At 42.9% G+C, this 12,672-nt stretch overlaps 1 protein-coding gene across 1 annotated transcript in view; it reads left to right on the top strand.

Moving 5' to 3' along the window:
• The window catches only part of MCC (MCC regulator of Wnt signaling pathway), a 225,746-nt gene that overhangs the window by 154,128 nt on the left and 58,946 nt on the right, over positions 1 to 12,672 (top strand). The window contains exon 6 of the mRNA XM_077816346.1: positions 619 to 825. Coding sequence (XP_077672472.1) covers positions 619 to 825 — 207 coding nt within the window. The remainder of the gene's footprint in view (positions 1 to 618; positions 826 to 12,672) is intronic.

Here is a 12,672-nt window from a genome sequence, read left to right as displayed (position 1 = left end):
TGTGCTAAAAATAGCAGTGTAGCATGGATGGCGAGTCAAGCTGGGTGCCTGAGTACAAACCTGCCTGGACCCATTAGGTATGTATTCAGGTGACTAGCGTAGCTGCCACCTGTGCTCCTCCCCTCTATGCTGGCTCAAACTCTCATGAGTCTACCTACCTGTGTTGGGAAGCACAATCCCAGCAGCAGTGCAGATATACCCTATGTGTCTCAGTTAAGTCATCTGCAAAAGAGGTACAACGCTTACCCATGGTGAGGTGTGGTGAATGTGTTCTACTTTGAGGCCATCTGAGGAAAGGTGCTGTATAAATGCTAACTGCATGCTGTTGTTTGTGTATATCTCAGTGAAGTGAACTTTTATTTATAAAGCACCCATCTTCTGCCCAGGTGCTCATGGAGCTGAAGAGTAGAAAGGTTACAAACTATTTATAATGAAAACGGCCTTCATTAAGTTTCAAACAAAAGGAGCAAATTAAATGCGTGTGCGTTGCTTGTACGCATGTGTGTAATTGTATAGCTGCCCTTACATCCTTATGTAGTGGCAGTGTAGTAGTATTGGCCCTTTTTAATATTCTCCCCTTCTGCTCCTTTCTGTCTTATCGTGACTCTGTTTTTGCAGACAGTAGAGGAGATTGAGGGTGTGCTGGGACGGGATCTTTATCCAAACCTGTCTGAAGAGAGATCTCGGTGGGAAAAGGAGCTGGCTGGTCTGAGGGAAGAAAATGAGAGCCTCACTGCTATGCTGTGCAGCAAAGAGGAGGAGCTGAACAGGACCAAGGCCACTATGAACGCTATCCGGGAAGAAAGGGACAGATTGCGCAGAAGGGTAAGACTACCAGCTGTCTACAGAGTACATAGAAGAGCCTTTCGAGTACCAGGGATCTTTTCAGTTCTTTCCAGGCCACATAGGTTTGTAACTGGGGAGAGTTGATACCCTGCACCTTCTCGCACCATTTTTTGGAAGCGAAGCAATATAAGTTGTAAAGAGCTAGGAGTGAATGGATAGAAATTGCGAGAAGCTTTTATATGGGGGGAGGGATAGCTCAGTGGTTTGAGCATTGGCCTGCTAAACCCAGGGTTGTGAGTTCAATCCTTGAGGGGGCCATTTAGGGATCTGGGGCAAAAATTGGGGATTTGGTCCTGTTTTGAGCAGGGGGTTGGACAAGATGACCTCCTGAGGTCCCTTCCAACCCTGATATTCTATGATTCTATGATGAGCAGTCAAGATATACAGAAGCCTCATATCGGAAAAAGTGTGTTAACTGAAAGGCTGGTATTCATGGGCACGAAAGTATGTGTAAGTTGTTTATAGATAAAGCAGATGTTTATTTAGTGGATTTTCCTGTGAATAACAAATAGATCTTTGTCTTTGAGAATTCAATTTGTGATTAAGAGAAAGTAAAAGAGCAGGACACTTGTCACTGGGAAATAATTCTCTGTGAACTAAACTTTGAGTAGTCCCAGCCGTGCCCTCTATCCCTGTCTCCATTTTCCAGCTGTTTGCTATATCAGACAAAACTGTTGTTCTTTATGTAGACACTGAATTAAGACAAGAGGAAATTAAGTTACAGAAAAGATGAAAGTTTAAAGAATACATGGTCAGTCTCTGGTATTCTTTTAAATTATTTACTGCCTCTCCTTAATAGACAAGTTAGGAAATTTTGCAGTGTTCCATGAAACATCTGCATGTGAAATAATTTTGTTTTTGAAGAATATGTGAATGATTTTTCTTCCAAGCCTTGTGCTGTATGTGGGTAAAAATTTAGAGACCTTTGTATTCTTTGTAAATTGTTGAAAATGTTTGTTATCTAGTGGCAGCAGAACAACCTCTTCCTTGAATGTTACGTTTTTAAGAGATCAGTACTCTTCAGCGTGGTATTGGACTATGTCATTTGCCATTTCCAGTCTTTGGCTATCCAGCCATAGATCATCTGACTCAACAAAGCTTCCTATCCATCGTGACATAATGAGTTTATTTGCTGCTAAGGCCAATTACACCTGTAATCTGCTGTGGCGCTTACTAGATCTTTATGTCTGATGCTCTGTTTAAAATTGCACGTGTGTGTGTGTGTATACATTCATGTGTGTATGCCTACATTTTTGTTTGAGCTAGGGCTGTCGCTCAATTGCAGTTAACTCACGTGATTAACTCAAAATCAATTGCGATTAAAAAAATTAATAGTGATTAATCATAGTTTTAATGGCCCTGTTAAATAATAGAATACCAATTGAAATTTATTAAATATTTTGGATGTTTTTCTACATTTTAAATATATTGATTTCAGTCACAACACAGACTATAAACTGTACAGTACTCACTTTATATTATTTTTATCACAAATGTTTGCACTGTAAAAATGATAAAAGAAATAGTATTTTTCAATTCACCTCATACAAATACCATAGGGCAATCTCTTTATCGTGAAAGCGCAACTTACAAATGTAGATTTTTTTTTGTTACATAACTGCACTCAAAAACAAAACAATGTAAAACTTTAGAGCCTACAAGTCTGCTCAGTCCTATTTCTTGTGCAGACGGTTGCTAAGAGAAACAAGTTTGTTTACATTTACTGGAGATAATGCTGCTCGCTTCTTATTGACAAAGTCACCTGAAAGTGAGAACAGACATTCACATGGGACTTTTGTAGCCGGCATTGCAAGTTATTTATGTGCAAGATATGCTAAACGTTCATATGCTCCTTCATGCTTTGGCCACTATTCCAGAGGACATGCTTCCATGCTGATTCCACTCGTTAAAAAAAAATGTGTTAATTAAATTTGTGACTGAACTCCTTGGAGGAATAATTGTATGTCTCCTGTTCTGTGTTTTACCTGCATTCTACCATATATTTCATGTTATAGCAGTCTTGGATGATCACCCAGTATGTTGTTCGTTTTAAGAACACGATCACTGCAGATTTGACAAAACGCGAAGAAGGTACCAATGTGAGATTTCTAAAGATAGCTACAGCACTTGACCCAAGGTTTAAGAATCTGAAGTGCCTTCCAAAATCTGAGAGGGATGGGGTGTGGAGCATGGTTTCAGACGGCTGAAAAGAGCGGCACTCCAATGTGGAAACTATAAAACCTGAACCACCACAAAAGAAAAGCAACCTTCTGCTGGTGACATCTGACTCAGATGATGAAAATGAACATGCGTTGGTCTGCACTTCTTTGGATCGTTATCGAGCAGAACCCATCCTCAGCATGGATTCATGTCCTCTGGAATGGTGGTTGAAGCATGAAGGGACATATGAATCTTTAGCGCATCTGGCATGTAAATATCTTGCAGTGCCGGCTACAACAGTGCCATGCGAACATCTGTTTTCACTTTCATGTGACACTGTAAACAAGAAGCGGGCAGCATTATCTCCTGCAAATGTTAACAAACTTGTTTGTCTGAGCGATTGGCTGAACAAGAAGTAGGACTGAGTGGACTTGTAGGTTCTCAAGTTTTACATTGTTTTGTTTTTGAGTGCAGTTATGTAAAAAAATAATTCTACATTTGTAAGTTGCACATTCATTCACTACAGTACTTGTATGAAGTGAATAGAAAGATACTATTTCTTTTGTTAATCTTTTTTTACAGTGGAAATATTTATAATAAAGAATAAATGTGTGAGCACTGTACACTTTTTGTATTCTGTGTTGAAATTGAAATCAATATATTTGAAAATGTGGAAAACATCCAAAAATATTTATATAATTTGTATTCTGTTATTGTTTAACAGTGTGATTAATCGTGATTATTTTTTTTAATCGCTTGATAGCTCTAGTTTGAGCATTTTGTTTTCTCTTGTAAAATGTTTGTGTCCCATGTAATCATATACCATGCAGTGTAAATAGTTCTCAGCGCCGAGCTGTTTAGACTGAGTACTTGACACAGCATTTTCGCTTTAACGAGGACTATTGCCACATCTTGTGCTACAGACAAAGTTCAAAGAGGTTTTTGCTGGTTTCTCAGTATAATGAAGATTTTATTTGTTTTCTGTTTTCCTTCAGCTGTGCAAATCTACCTCAGCTATGGACAATATGAGGTGGTGGTGTAAAAAGTCTTATTTGGAGAATGTTCTTATTCAGGATGTCTGTTTGCTGTGTCAGCCTCTGGGAGGTTTTGGAAAGTACAATCCTCCTGGCCATATGCAATAACTAAACCCACACCTACATTTTCTGGTAATAAAAATTAGAAACTGTAAGAGGTTGAGGTGTTTAAAGAAGGGGCACTAGAACAAACTGATAAATTAAAGGGCAGTGAAGACTAGGTGGTAAGCATCTAAATGTACTATGGAATTTAAGAATGAATAGGCTGAGCAGCTCACAAGAGGCCACTTCTAATTAAAATCACACCAGAGGATTGGAGGATAGTAAATGTTGCATCTCTTTTTTTTTAAAGGTCTGGGGAATTACAGATCGGTAAGGCTATGCCTACACTAGAGACTGTACAGCAGCACAGCTGTACCAATAAGATTTCTCATGTAGCCGCTCTGTGCTAACGGAAGAGAGCTCTTCCATCAACATACATAAACCAGAGGCAGTAGTTATGTCAGGGGCACACCCCTAAGCGACAAGTTTTGCTGACATATGTGGTAGTGTAGATATGGCCTAAGTTTTACTTGCTTACCTGATAAATTAGTGCAAATGGTCATTTGAAAATAGAATGATAAAACACTTAAATTATTCTTACATAATAGGGTCTAACCAGCATAGTTCTACAAAGGAAAATTATACCTCACAAATCTATTAAAATTCTTTAACATGTCAGTGCAATAATGGATAAAGAAAAACTAGCTAACATAATTTATTTGAAATTTCTAGAAGGGCCTTACAAGACATTATTAAGGAATCTCAGAAGTCATGGACTGAAAGGCCATTCTGTCATGGATCAGAAAATAGATAAGTGACAGAAAACAAAAAATAGGACTAAATGGTCAATGTTCATCATGGCAAAAATGACATGAAAGTGCCTTGTGGACCAGGACCATATATATTGTGTTTAATATACTTGCTAATTATCTTCAAAAGCAGGAGCAGTGAGATGGCAAAACTTGCAGATAATATGTAATTATTTAGGTCAGTCAGCACTGAAAAAGTCTTCCGGCTAGCTGAGGAGAAACATTTGGGAAGAGGGGAGAGATTTGGGATGGGCAAGGGGAAAAAGAATAGGGATTGAAAAGTGGGGGAGAACTAATGGAGATCCAGAACACAGAAATTTGAGGAGAAGAGAGAGAGGCAGGCATGTAAGAGGAAAAAGTGAGAAAATAAAAAAGAAAGCAAGCAAAAGCATAGAAAATTCAGAAGCCGAACCCAAAAGGAAGTCATAATTTTCAGACAGAGAGGAGGAGAAGAACCTGGGATGGGACCTGTGGGAACAAGATAGAAATATTTATTTAATTACTATAGAAAATAAGGCAAATTATATTTTTACAGTGTGAATTTAGTGCTTGTGAAAGGACAAGTACATCGAAGGCCAGCATGCCCACACCTCAACCCTCGCCTGAAAGGATCGCATCTAGGATGCTGTGTGTGCAAGAGAAAATTTCCCACCGTTGCTGGCACTAGTTGATCTCCAAAAGGGTCAGCAACACTAATAGCCCTAGTGTAGATTGCTACTGGTGTTTTTAATGCCATGTTTTATAACCCTACTCAGAGCAGGCCTAATCAGTTTGGAATTGAAAATGCCTGTGGTGGCCAGTCTGCACTAGGACCTCTAACATCCTGAACACCTGTGGAGCTGAACTTGTTTAGCACTAGTGTAGACAAGGATTTAGGAGTGAGAGCATAGTTCAGTCATCCTGTCAGCTCAGTCATGGGCGTGTCTGCTGGGACTTCTAACAAAGGTGCTGCATACAGTGGTAGATTTTTTTTGTATGTGTGTGGAAACCTCTCTGGTAGGAACTGAGACCATTCACTCATTTCACATAAGCTATCATAAAAGCTAATGGATGGTGACAATATTAAGTTATTTATTAACCTGAATTGGATTCAAATAAGTGACTTTAAAGGTGAAAAGCCCTGAATCTTTCTCTCTCAGGCCTACAACTCACTCCACAAAACAAGTCAACTTAGGGTTTTTTTTAAAATGCTAAGAAAACTCTTTTCAATATATATTTAATAGATGTATCTCCTTTTAGCTCCCAAATGCAACTAAGTCACTAACTAACCTTTGGGTTAGGACACAACATAAAAAAATCAAAGACAGACTCTAGATTACAGACACAGCTAAAAATAATTTTCTACCTTTTTCATTAATTCAAGTTTATTAAATATGTTTGTTAAAATATGTTTTTGAATACCACGCTTAATATGCAGAACAATTAGTTTAATTCCCCTCGGAGGAGTCTATTTATTATATGTGACCGTGTCAGGAACACTGTGTAATTGTTGCACTAGAAACCATGTTTGCATTTATAATGTAACCTATGTCCATAGCTGCCGCACAATAAGTGTTTTCTTTGATCTGTTAAATATTTTATATATGCAACCCTGAACCCAGAGTCGCTTCAGATTATTTCCCCAAGGAAGAGTGGGAAGGAGACCCTGCCAAAATTTAGCTTTTGTTCTGCACAGATTAAATTGGATAGAGAAAATAGCTGAAGCTGATCAGATCAATAGGTCTGTTACTTTAGCCCAATGTCTGTAATCAAACAAAGTGCTCTCAATAGGTTTTCGGAGGCTTGTTAGAGTTTTAATTAAATTAGGTATTTAATGCATTCAGTTAACAGATTGTGCCACTTTGCAGAACAGTAGTTAAGAAATGACATGCATACAGATTTTTGTTTCTCACAGGTCATTAGTAAATGAGGCAATTACTTATTTCTGTAGGATGCCCATAATGTAGCTGCTAATTTCACAATGCAGAGGTCTACCCTACCACTGTGTGATATAGCCATCCTAAAATAAACTGCTTAAAGTCTGGAGGCAGCTATTGTCAGTAAAAAGTGTTTTTTTACACACACACACACACACACACTCTCTCTCTCTCTCTCTCTCTCATTCTGATCTCATTCACACTGGGCAACTCCGTAGAAGTACATGGAGTTAACACGAGTAAGTCGGATCAGAATCAGGCAAGTGCCATTTACAATTGCTCAGTGTAGCCATTGGTTTGACAGCAGCAGAAAAGCCATTTAGCAAAGTCAAGTTAGTGAAACTGCTAACACACAATCTGCATGCTGATCATTACCTAAAAAGACATTTTTTTAACAAATTAATTTGCTGCCCATGAAAGGTGCCAGATAATGCCACTGGAGACTGCAGATCTCTGCTTATCCACAGATTTGTACCACATGGGAAGTGTCAAGCAGTGTGAAGGTTTTCCCCCACATTGTCCTTGAGGGACACCTCTGTGATTGATTTCAGGTAACAGCCGTGTTAGTCTGTATTCGCAAAAAGAAAAGGAGTACTTGTGGCACCTTAGAGACTAACCAATTTATTTGAGCATAAGCTTTCATGAGCTACAGCTCACTTCATTGATGCATACTGTGGAAAGTGTAGAAGATCTTTTTATGTACACACAAAGCATGAAAAAATTACCTCCTCCCACCCCACTCTCCTGCTGCTAACAGCTTATCTAAAGTGACCACTCTCCTTACAATGTGTATGATAATCAAGGTGGGCCATTTCCAGCACAAATCCAGGGTTTAACAAGAACGTCTGGGGGGGGGGTAGGAAAAAACAAGGGGAAATAGGTTACCTTGCATAAGGACTTAGCCACTCCCAGTCTCTATTCAAGCCTAAGTTAATTGTATCAAATTTGCAAATGAATTCCAATTCAATAGTTTCTCGCTGGAGTCTGGATTTGAAGTTTTTTTGTTGTAATATCACAACTTTCATGTCTGTAATCGTGTGACCAGAGAGATTGACGTGTTCTCCGACTGGTTTATGAATGTTATAATTCTTGACATCTGATTTGTGTCCACTCTGATCCCACTGAGAGTTACCAAAAGAAACTACAGCATTTGCTCAAGAAACTCCCTGAAAAAGCACAAGATCAAATCCGCACAGACACATCCCTGGAACCCCGACCTGGGATATTCTATCTACTACCCAAGATCCATAAACCTGGAAATCCTGGGCGCCCCATTATCTCAGGGATTGGCACCCTGACAGCAGGATTGTCTGGCTATGTAGAATCCCTCCTCAGGCCCTACGCTACCAGCACTCCCAGCTACCTTCGAGACACCACTGACTTCCTGAGGAAACTACAATCCATCGGTGATCTTCCTGATAACACCATCCTGGCCGCTATGGATGTAGAAGCCCTCTACACCAACATTCCACACAAAGATGGACTACAAGCCGTCAAGAACACTATCCCCGATAATGTCACGGCTAACCTGGTGGCTGAACTTTGTGACTTTGTCCTTACCCATAACTATTTCACATTTGGGGACAATGTATACCTTCAGATCAGCGGCACTGCTATGGGTACCCCCATGGCCCCACAGTATGCCAACATTTTTATGGCAGACTTAGAACATCGCTTCCTCAGCTCTCGTCCCCTAACGCCCCTATTCTACTTGCGCTATATTGATGACATCTTCATCACCTGGACCCATGGAAAAGAAGCCCTTGAGGAATTCCACCATGATTTCAACAATTTCCATCCCACCATCAACCTCAGCCTGAACCAGTCCACACAAGAGATCCACTTCTTGGACACTACAGTGCTGATAAACGATGGTCACATAAACACCACCCTATACCGGAAAGCTACTGACCGCTATTCCTACCTACATGCCTCCAGCTTTCACCCTGACCACACCACACGATCCATCGTCTACAGCCAAGCTCTGCGATACAACCGCATTTGCTCCAACCCCTCAGACAGAGACAAACACCTACAAGAGCTCTATCAAGCATTCTTACAACTACAGTACCCACCTGCAGAAGTGAAGAAACAGATTGATAGAGCCAGAAGAGTTCCCAGAAGTCACCTACTACAGGACAGGCCTAACAAAGAAAAGAACAGAACGCCACTAGCCGTCACCTTCAGCCTCCAACTAAAACCCCTCCAACGCATTATTAAGGATCTACAACCTATCCTGAAGGATGACCCAACACTCTCACAAACCTTGGGAGACAGGCCAGTCCTTGCCTACAGACAGCTCCTCAACCTGAAGCAAATACTCACCAACAACCACATACCACACAACAGAACCACTAACCCAGGAACCTATCCTTGCAACAAAGCCCGTTGCCAACTGTGCCCACATATCTATTCAGGGGACACCATCACAGGGCCTAATAACATCAGCCACGCTATCAGAGGCTCGTTCACCTGCACATCCACCAATGTGATATATGCCATCATGTGCCAGCAAAGCCCCTCTGCCATGTACATTGGTCAAACTGGACAGTCTCTACGTAAAAGAATAAATGGACACAAATCAGATGTCAAGAAATTATAACATTCATAAACCAGTTGGAGAACACTTCAATCTCTCTGGTCACACGATTACAGACATGAAAGTTGTGATATTACTACAAAAAAACTTCAAATCCAGACTCCAGCGAGAAACTGTTGAATTGGAATTCATTTGCAAATTTGATACAATAAACTTAGGCTTGAATAGAGACTGGGAGTGGCTAAGTCCTTATGCAAGGTAACCTATTTCCCTTTGTTTTTTCCTACCCCCCCCCCCGACGTTCTTGTTAAACCCTGGATTTGTGCTGGAAATGGCCCACCTTGATTATCATACACATTGTAAGGAGAGTGATCACTTTAGATAAGCTATTAGCAGCAGGAGAGTGGGGTGGGAGGAGGCATTTTTTCATGCTTTGTGTGTATATAAAAAGATCTTCTACACTTTCCACAGTATGCATCCGATGAAGTGAGCTGTAGCTCACAAAAGCTTATGCTCAAATAAATTGGTTAGTCTCTAAGGTGCCACAAGTACTCCTTTTCTCTGTGATTGAGATAGTGGTTCCAACTCTGTGTCTGTTAACACTTCCGTACTTTAATGGGCTGTCACCATTGTAATTGTTACATTTGATGAAGGTGAGGCTTGAAATTATGTTTTTATTTTTTGTGAATACTTGTACACTGTGAACTGGTCTGAGTTTGCCAACTCAGTCACAAAGGCCAATGAACAGGTATCAGATGGTATTGTGATTTACTGGCCATACTTGACCAAGACCATATTTGAACCAGTGACCTAGACTAGCGTGGAGAAGCTTCGTGTCTCAGTGTAAATTCCCTTGAGCTAACCAGTTTCCCTTTTCCCTAAAAATAAGCTTCATTTTAGAAAAAGGACATTTAGAACTCTCTCCCAAACTCCCGTCCTTTCAAAACCCATGCAGGCATCACAAGGAGCCAGGTTCTTTCTCCCACTAACGCTTCTATGTAGTGCAAGGGGACCTTAAACCTTCCTTTGGAGTGAGGGAATTCTCATTTGTCCTAAAGCTCTATTCCGACCCCTCCTGTTACCCCCAGTGTCAGGGACAGGAGAAGGCATTCCAGGGTCTGGAAAGACAAGGGTATAGTGGTCTCTAGGGGGCCATTACATGGTGGCTCTGGTTAAAGCAGTCTTTAGGCTTCTTTAACTCCTAACAAGGGCTGATTTGGCACTCAGCCTGCCCCAGGAACAGAGACGAGGGAAAGGCAGATTAAAAGCACCTTTGTTTGCTTATAGAACAATATCAACTTAACAATAAAAGGACTAGAACTCTGCTTCTCTTTTCAAGTCAATAGCCAAAGGTTCCAGAATTAACCTAGAAAATGGGGGAATCTTTGGGCTTGAGAATAGGATAAAGGAAATTAAAAAAAAGCCTGAGAGATGTGCCGTGTGCTCAGCACACCCACGTATGTACTTTCTATTCTTCTTCAAGTGCTTGCTCATGTCCATTCCATGGTAGGTGTGTGTGCTCACCACATGCACCTGTGCTGGAAGTTTTTCCCTCAGTGGTATCCGTAGGGGACATGCTCTGGCCCCCCTCTGGAGTGGCATTCGTATGTGCCAATATAAGGGGTGCCACCGGCTCCCCCCACCCTCAGTTCCTCCTTACCGCCAGTGATGGTGCTGAAACCGTTCCCTTGCCTTGGCACGTTCCCTTGCCTTTTCCACGGTTCCTATTGGTGATTTCTACTGTATATAGTTGTTTTTTTCTGTATAGGTTTTTAATAGGTCCCTTCATGTTTTGTGTAGTAATAGTTCGCTAGTCCCCCATGGGGCTTAGTCCAGGGATGGGGCACGCCCCAGTCCCCAGGGTTCAAGCTTTGTGACAACTGCAAAAAACCATGCCCATCAGGGATCCCCACCAAAGTAGTCTGAAGTGCCTGGGGGAAGTGACAAGTGTTGCATTTATAAAAGTTTGAAGCTGAGCACCAAAAAGGAGCAGGACATTTGGCTTTGAGTGCTCCTTATGGAGTCGGTTCTCACACTGGCCTCCAATCAGGCCAGATCTGACTCCGCTCTGAGCACCGCCATGTCGGTGTGGAGTGTGCCACCGGCACCAGTCCCTGGTGCCAGCTAAGAAACAGAAAAAGCCCAGGAGAGGGCGATCTCCTACATCCTGTAAGGGGAAGGAGAGAGACAGAGGCAAGCAAAGACCTGGGCGGGACAGCTCATCCTCTCCAGAGCGTCCACGGAGCTGTCAAGTCCCCTTCGAGACCCATCCACCACCCCTGGAAGCGGCAGGACCGTCCAGCACCTGGTAGTGCTGTCCACACTGCAAGCCTTCCAGGCTGCTAAAAACTTATTGTCCCTTCTGGTGCCACCAATTCCTGCCAGAGAGGTTGCCCGTTCTAGGGGCAAACCTGCCCTGGGGCTCTTTCAGCAGTCCCCATCTCTGTGGCACCACTTCCCGGCACCTCCGCAGGTGGCATCCAGAGCAGCGCCACTGGCCCTCCAATACGAGCTGGCTTACCTGCCAGAGTTTCCAGCTCCATTCCCCGGACTCTAGGCATTGCTCTCCGGGATCCCATTAATTGCCGGCTGTCTGGCATAGACCCACCGAGGCGCATAATCAGTCCCCAGAGGGCACTGGTCCCGAGTGTCAGCGTCATTGTCTGGACTCACGGCACCGATATCTTGAGTCACAGAGCAGGTCCGATCTCCAGATCGTTGATACCCATCTCCAGAGGCTCATCGCCAGTCTCCAGAGTCAAGGTGAAGGTCTCCCTGCTCCTGGTCAACGGAGCAGCACCGCTCTCAGAGCGCAAGGCATCGATGGCCAGGTTACCATCGCCAGAGTCGCAGCGCTGACATCCCAGCACCAGTCCCCAAGAGAAGAATGCGGGGACGGCTGGCATGGAAAGGACAGAGAGGCGGCAGCAGTACTGCCCTGGTCCCCAGACGAGTTTCTTCCCCCTCAAGCTCAGAAAGTGAGGAGGGCGCATTGCCTGCAGGCCAAGGGCACCCGCCCGGGACATCGGGATTCTCCCCGGCACCGCCAGCGAGCACGTGGCCTCAGAGCCAGTGGCTGGCTCCGTGGCAGTTCTGGAACCCCTGGGTTTTTCCTTAGATGTCGGAGCATGTCAGTCTCAGGGACTTATAAGAAGCGGTCAGTGACAGTCTCCCGCCCGCCACCTGACTCAGAGGAGGAGTCGGAGCAAGGTCCCCAAAAAGAGCCAGCCCTGGCCAAGGCTCCCCAGGCAGGGGAAACGGAGTAGACCGACCCGCCTGTAACCACCTCCTCATCCTCTTCACCTGATGAGGCAGTAGTGGGGCCT

This window comes from Eretmochelys imbricata, chromosome 5 (genome assembly GCF_965152235.1).
Source record: "Eretmochelys imbricata isolate rEreImb1 chromosome 5, rEreImb1.hap1, whole genome shotgun sequence".
NCBI lineage: Eukaryota > Metazoa > Chordata > Testudines > Cheloniidae > Eretmochelys > Eretmochelys imbricata.
The sequence above is the reverse complement of the archived record's forward strand: the minus strand, read 5'-3'. Positions and strand labels throughout refer to the sequence as shown.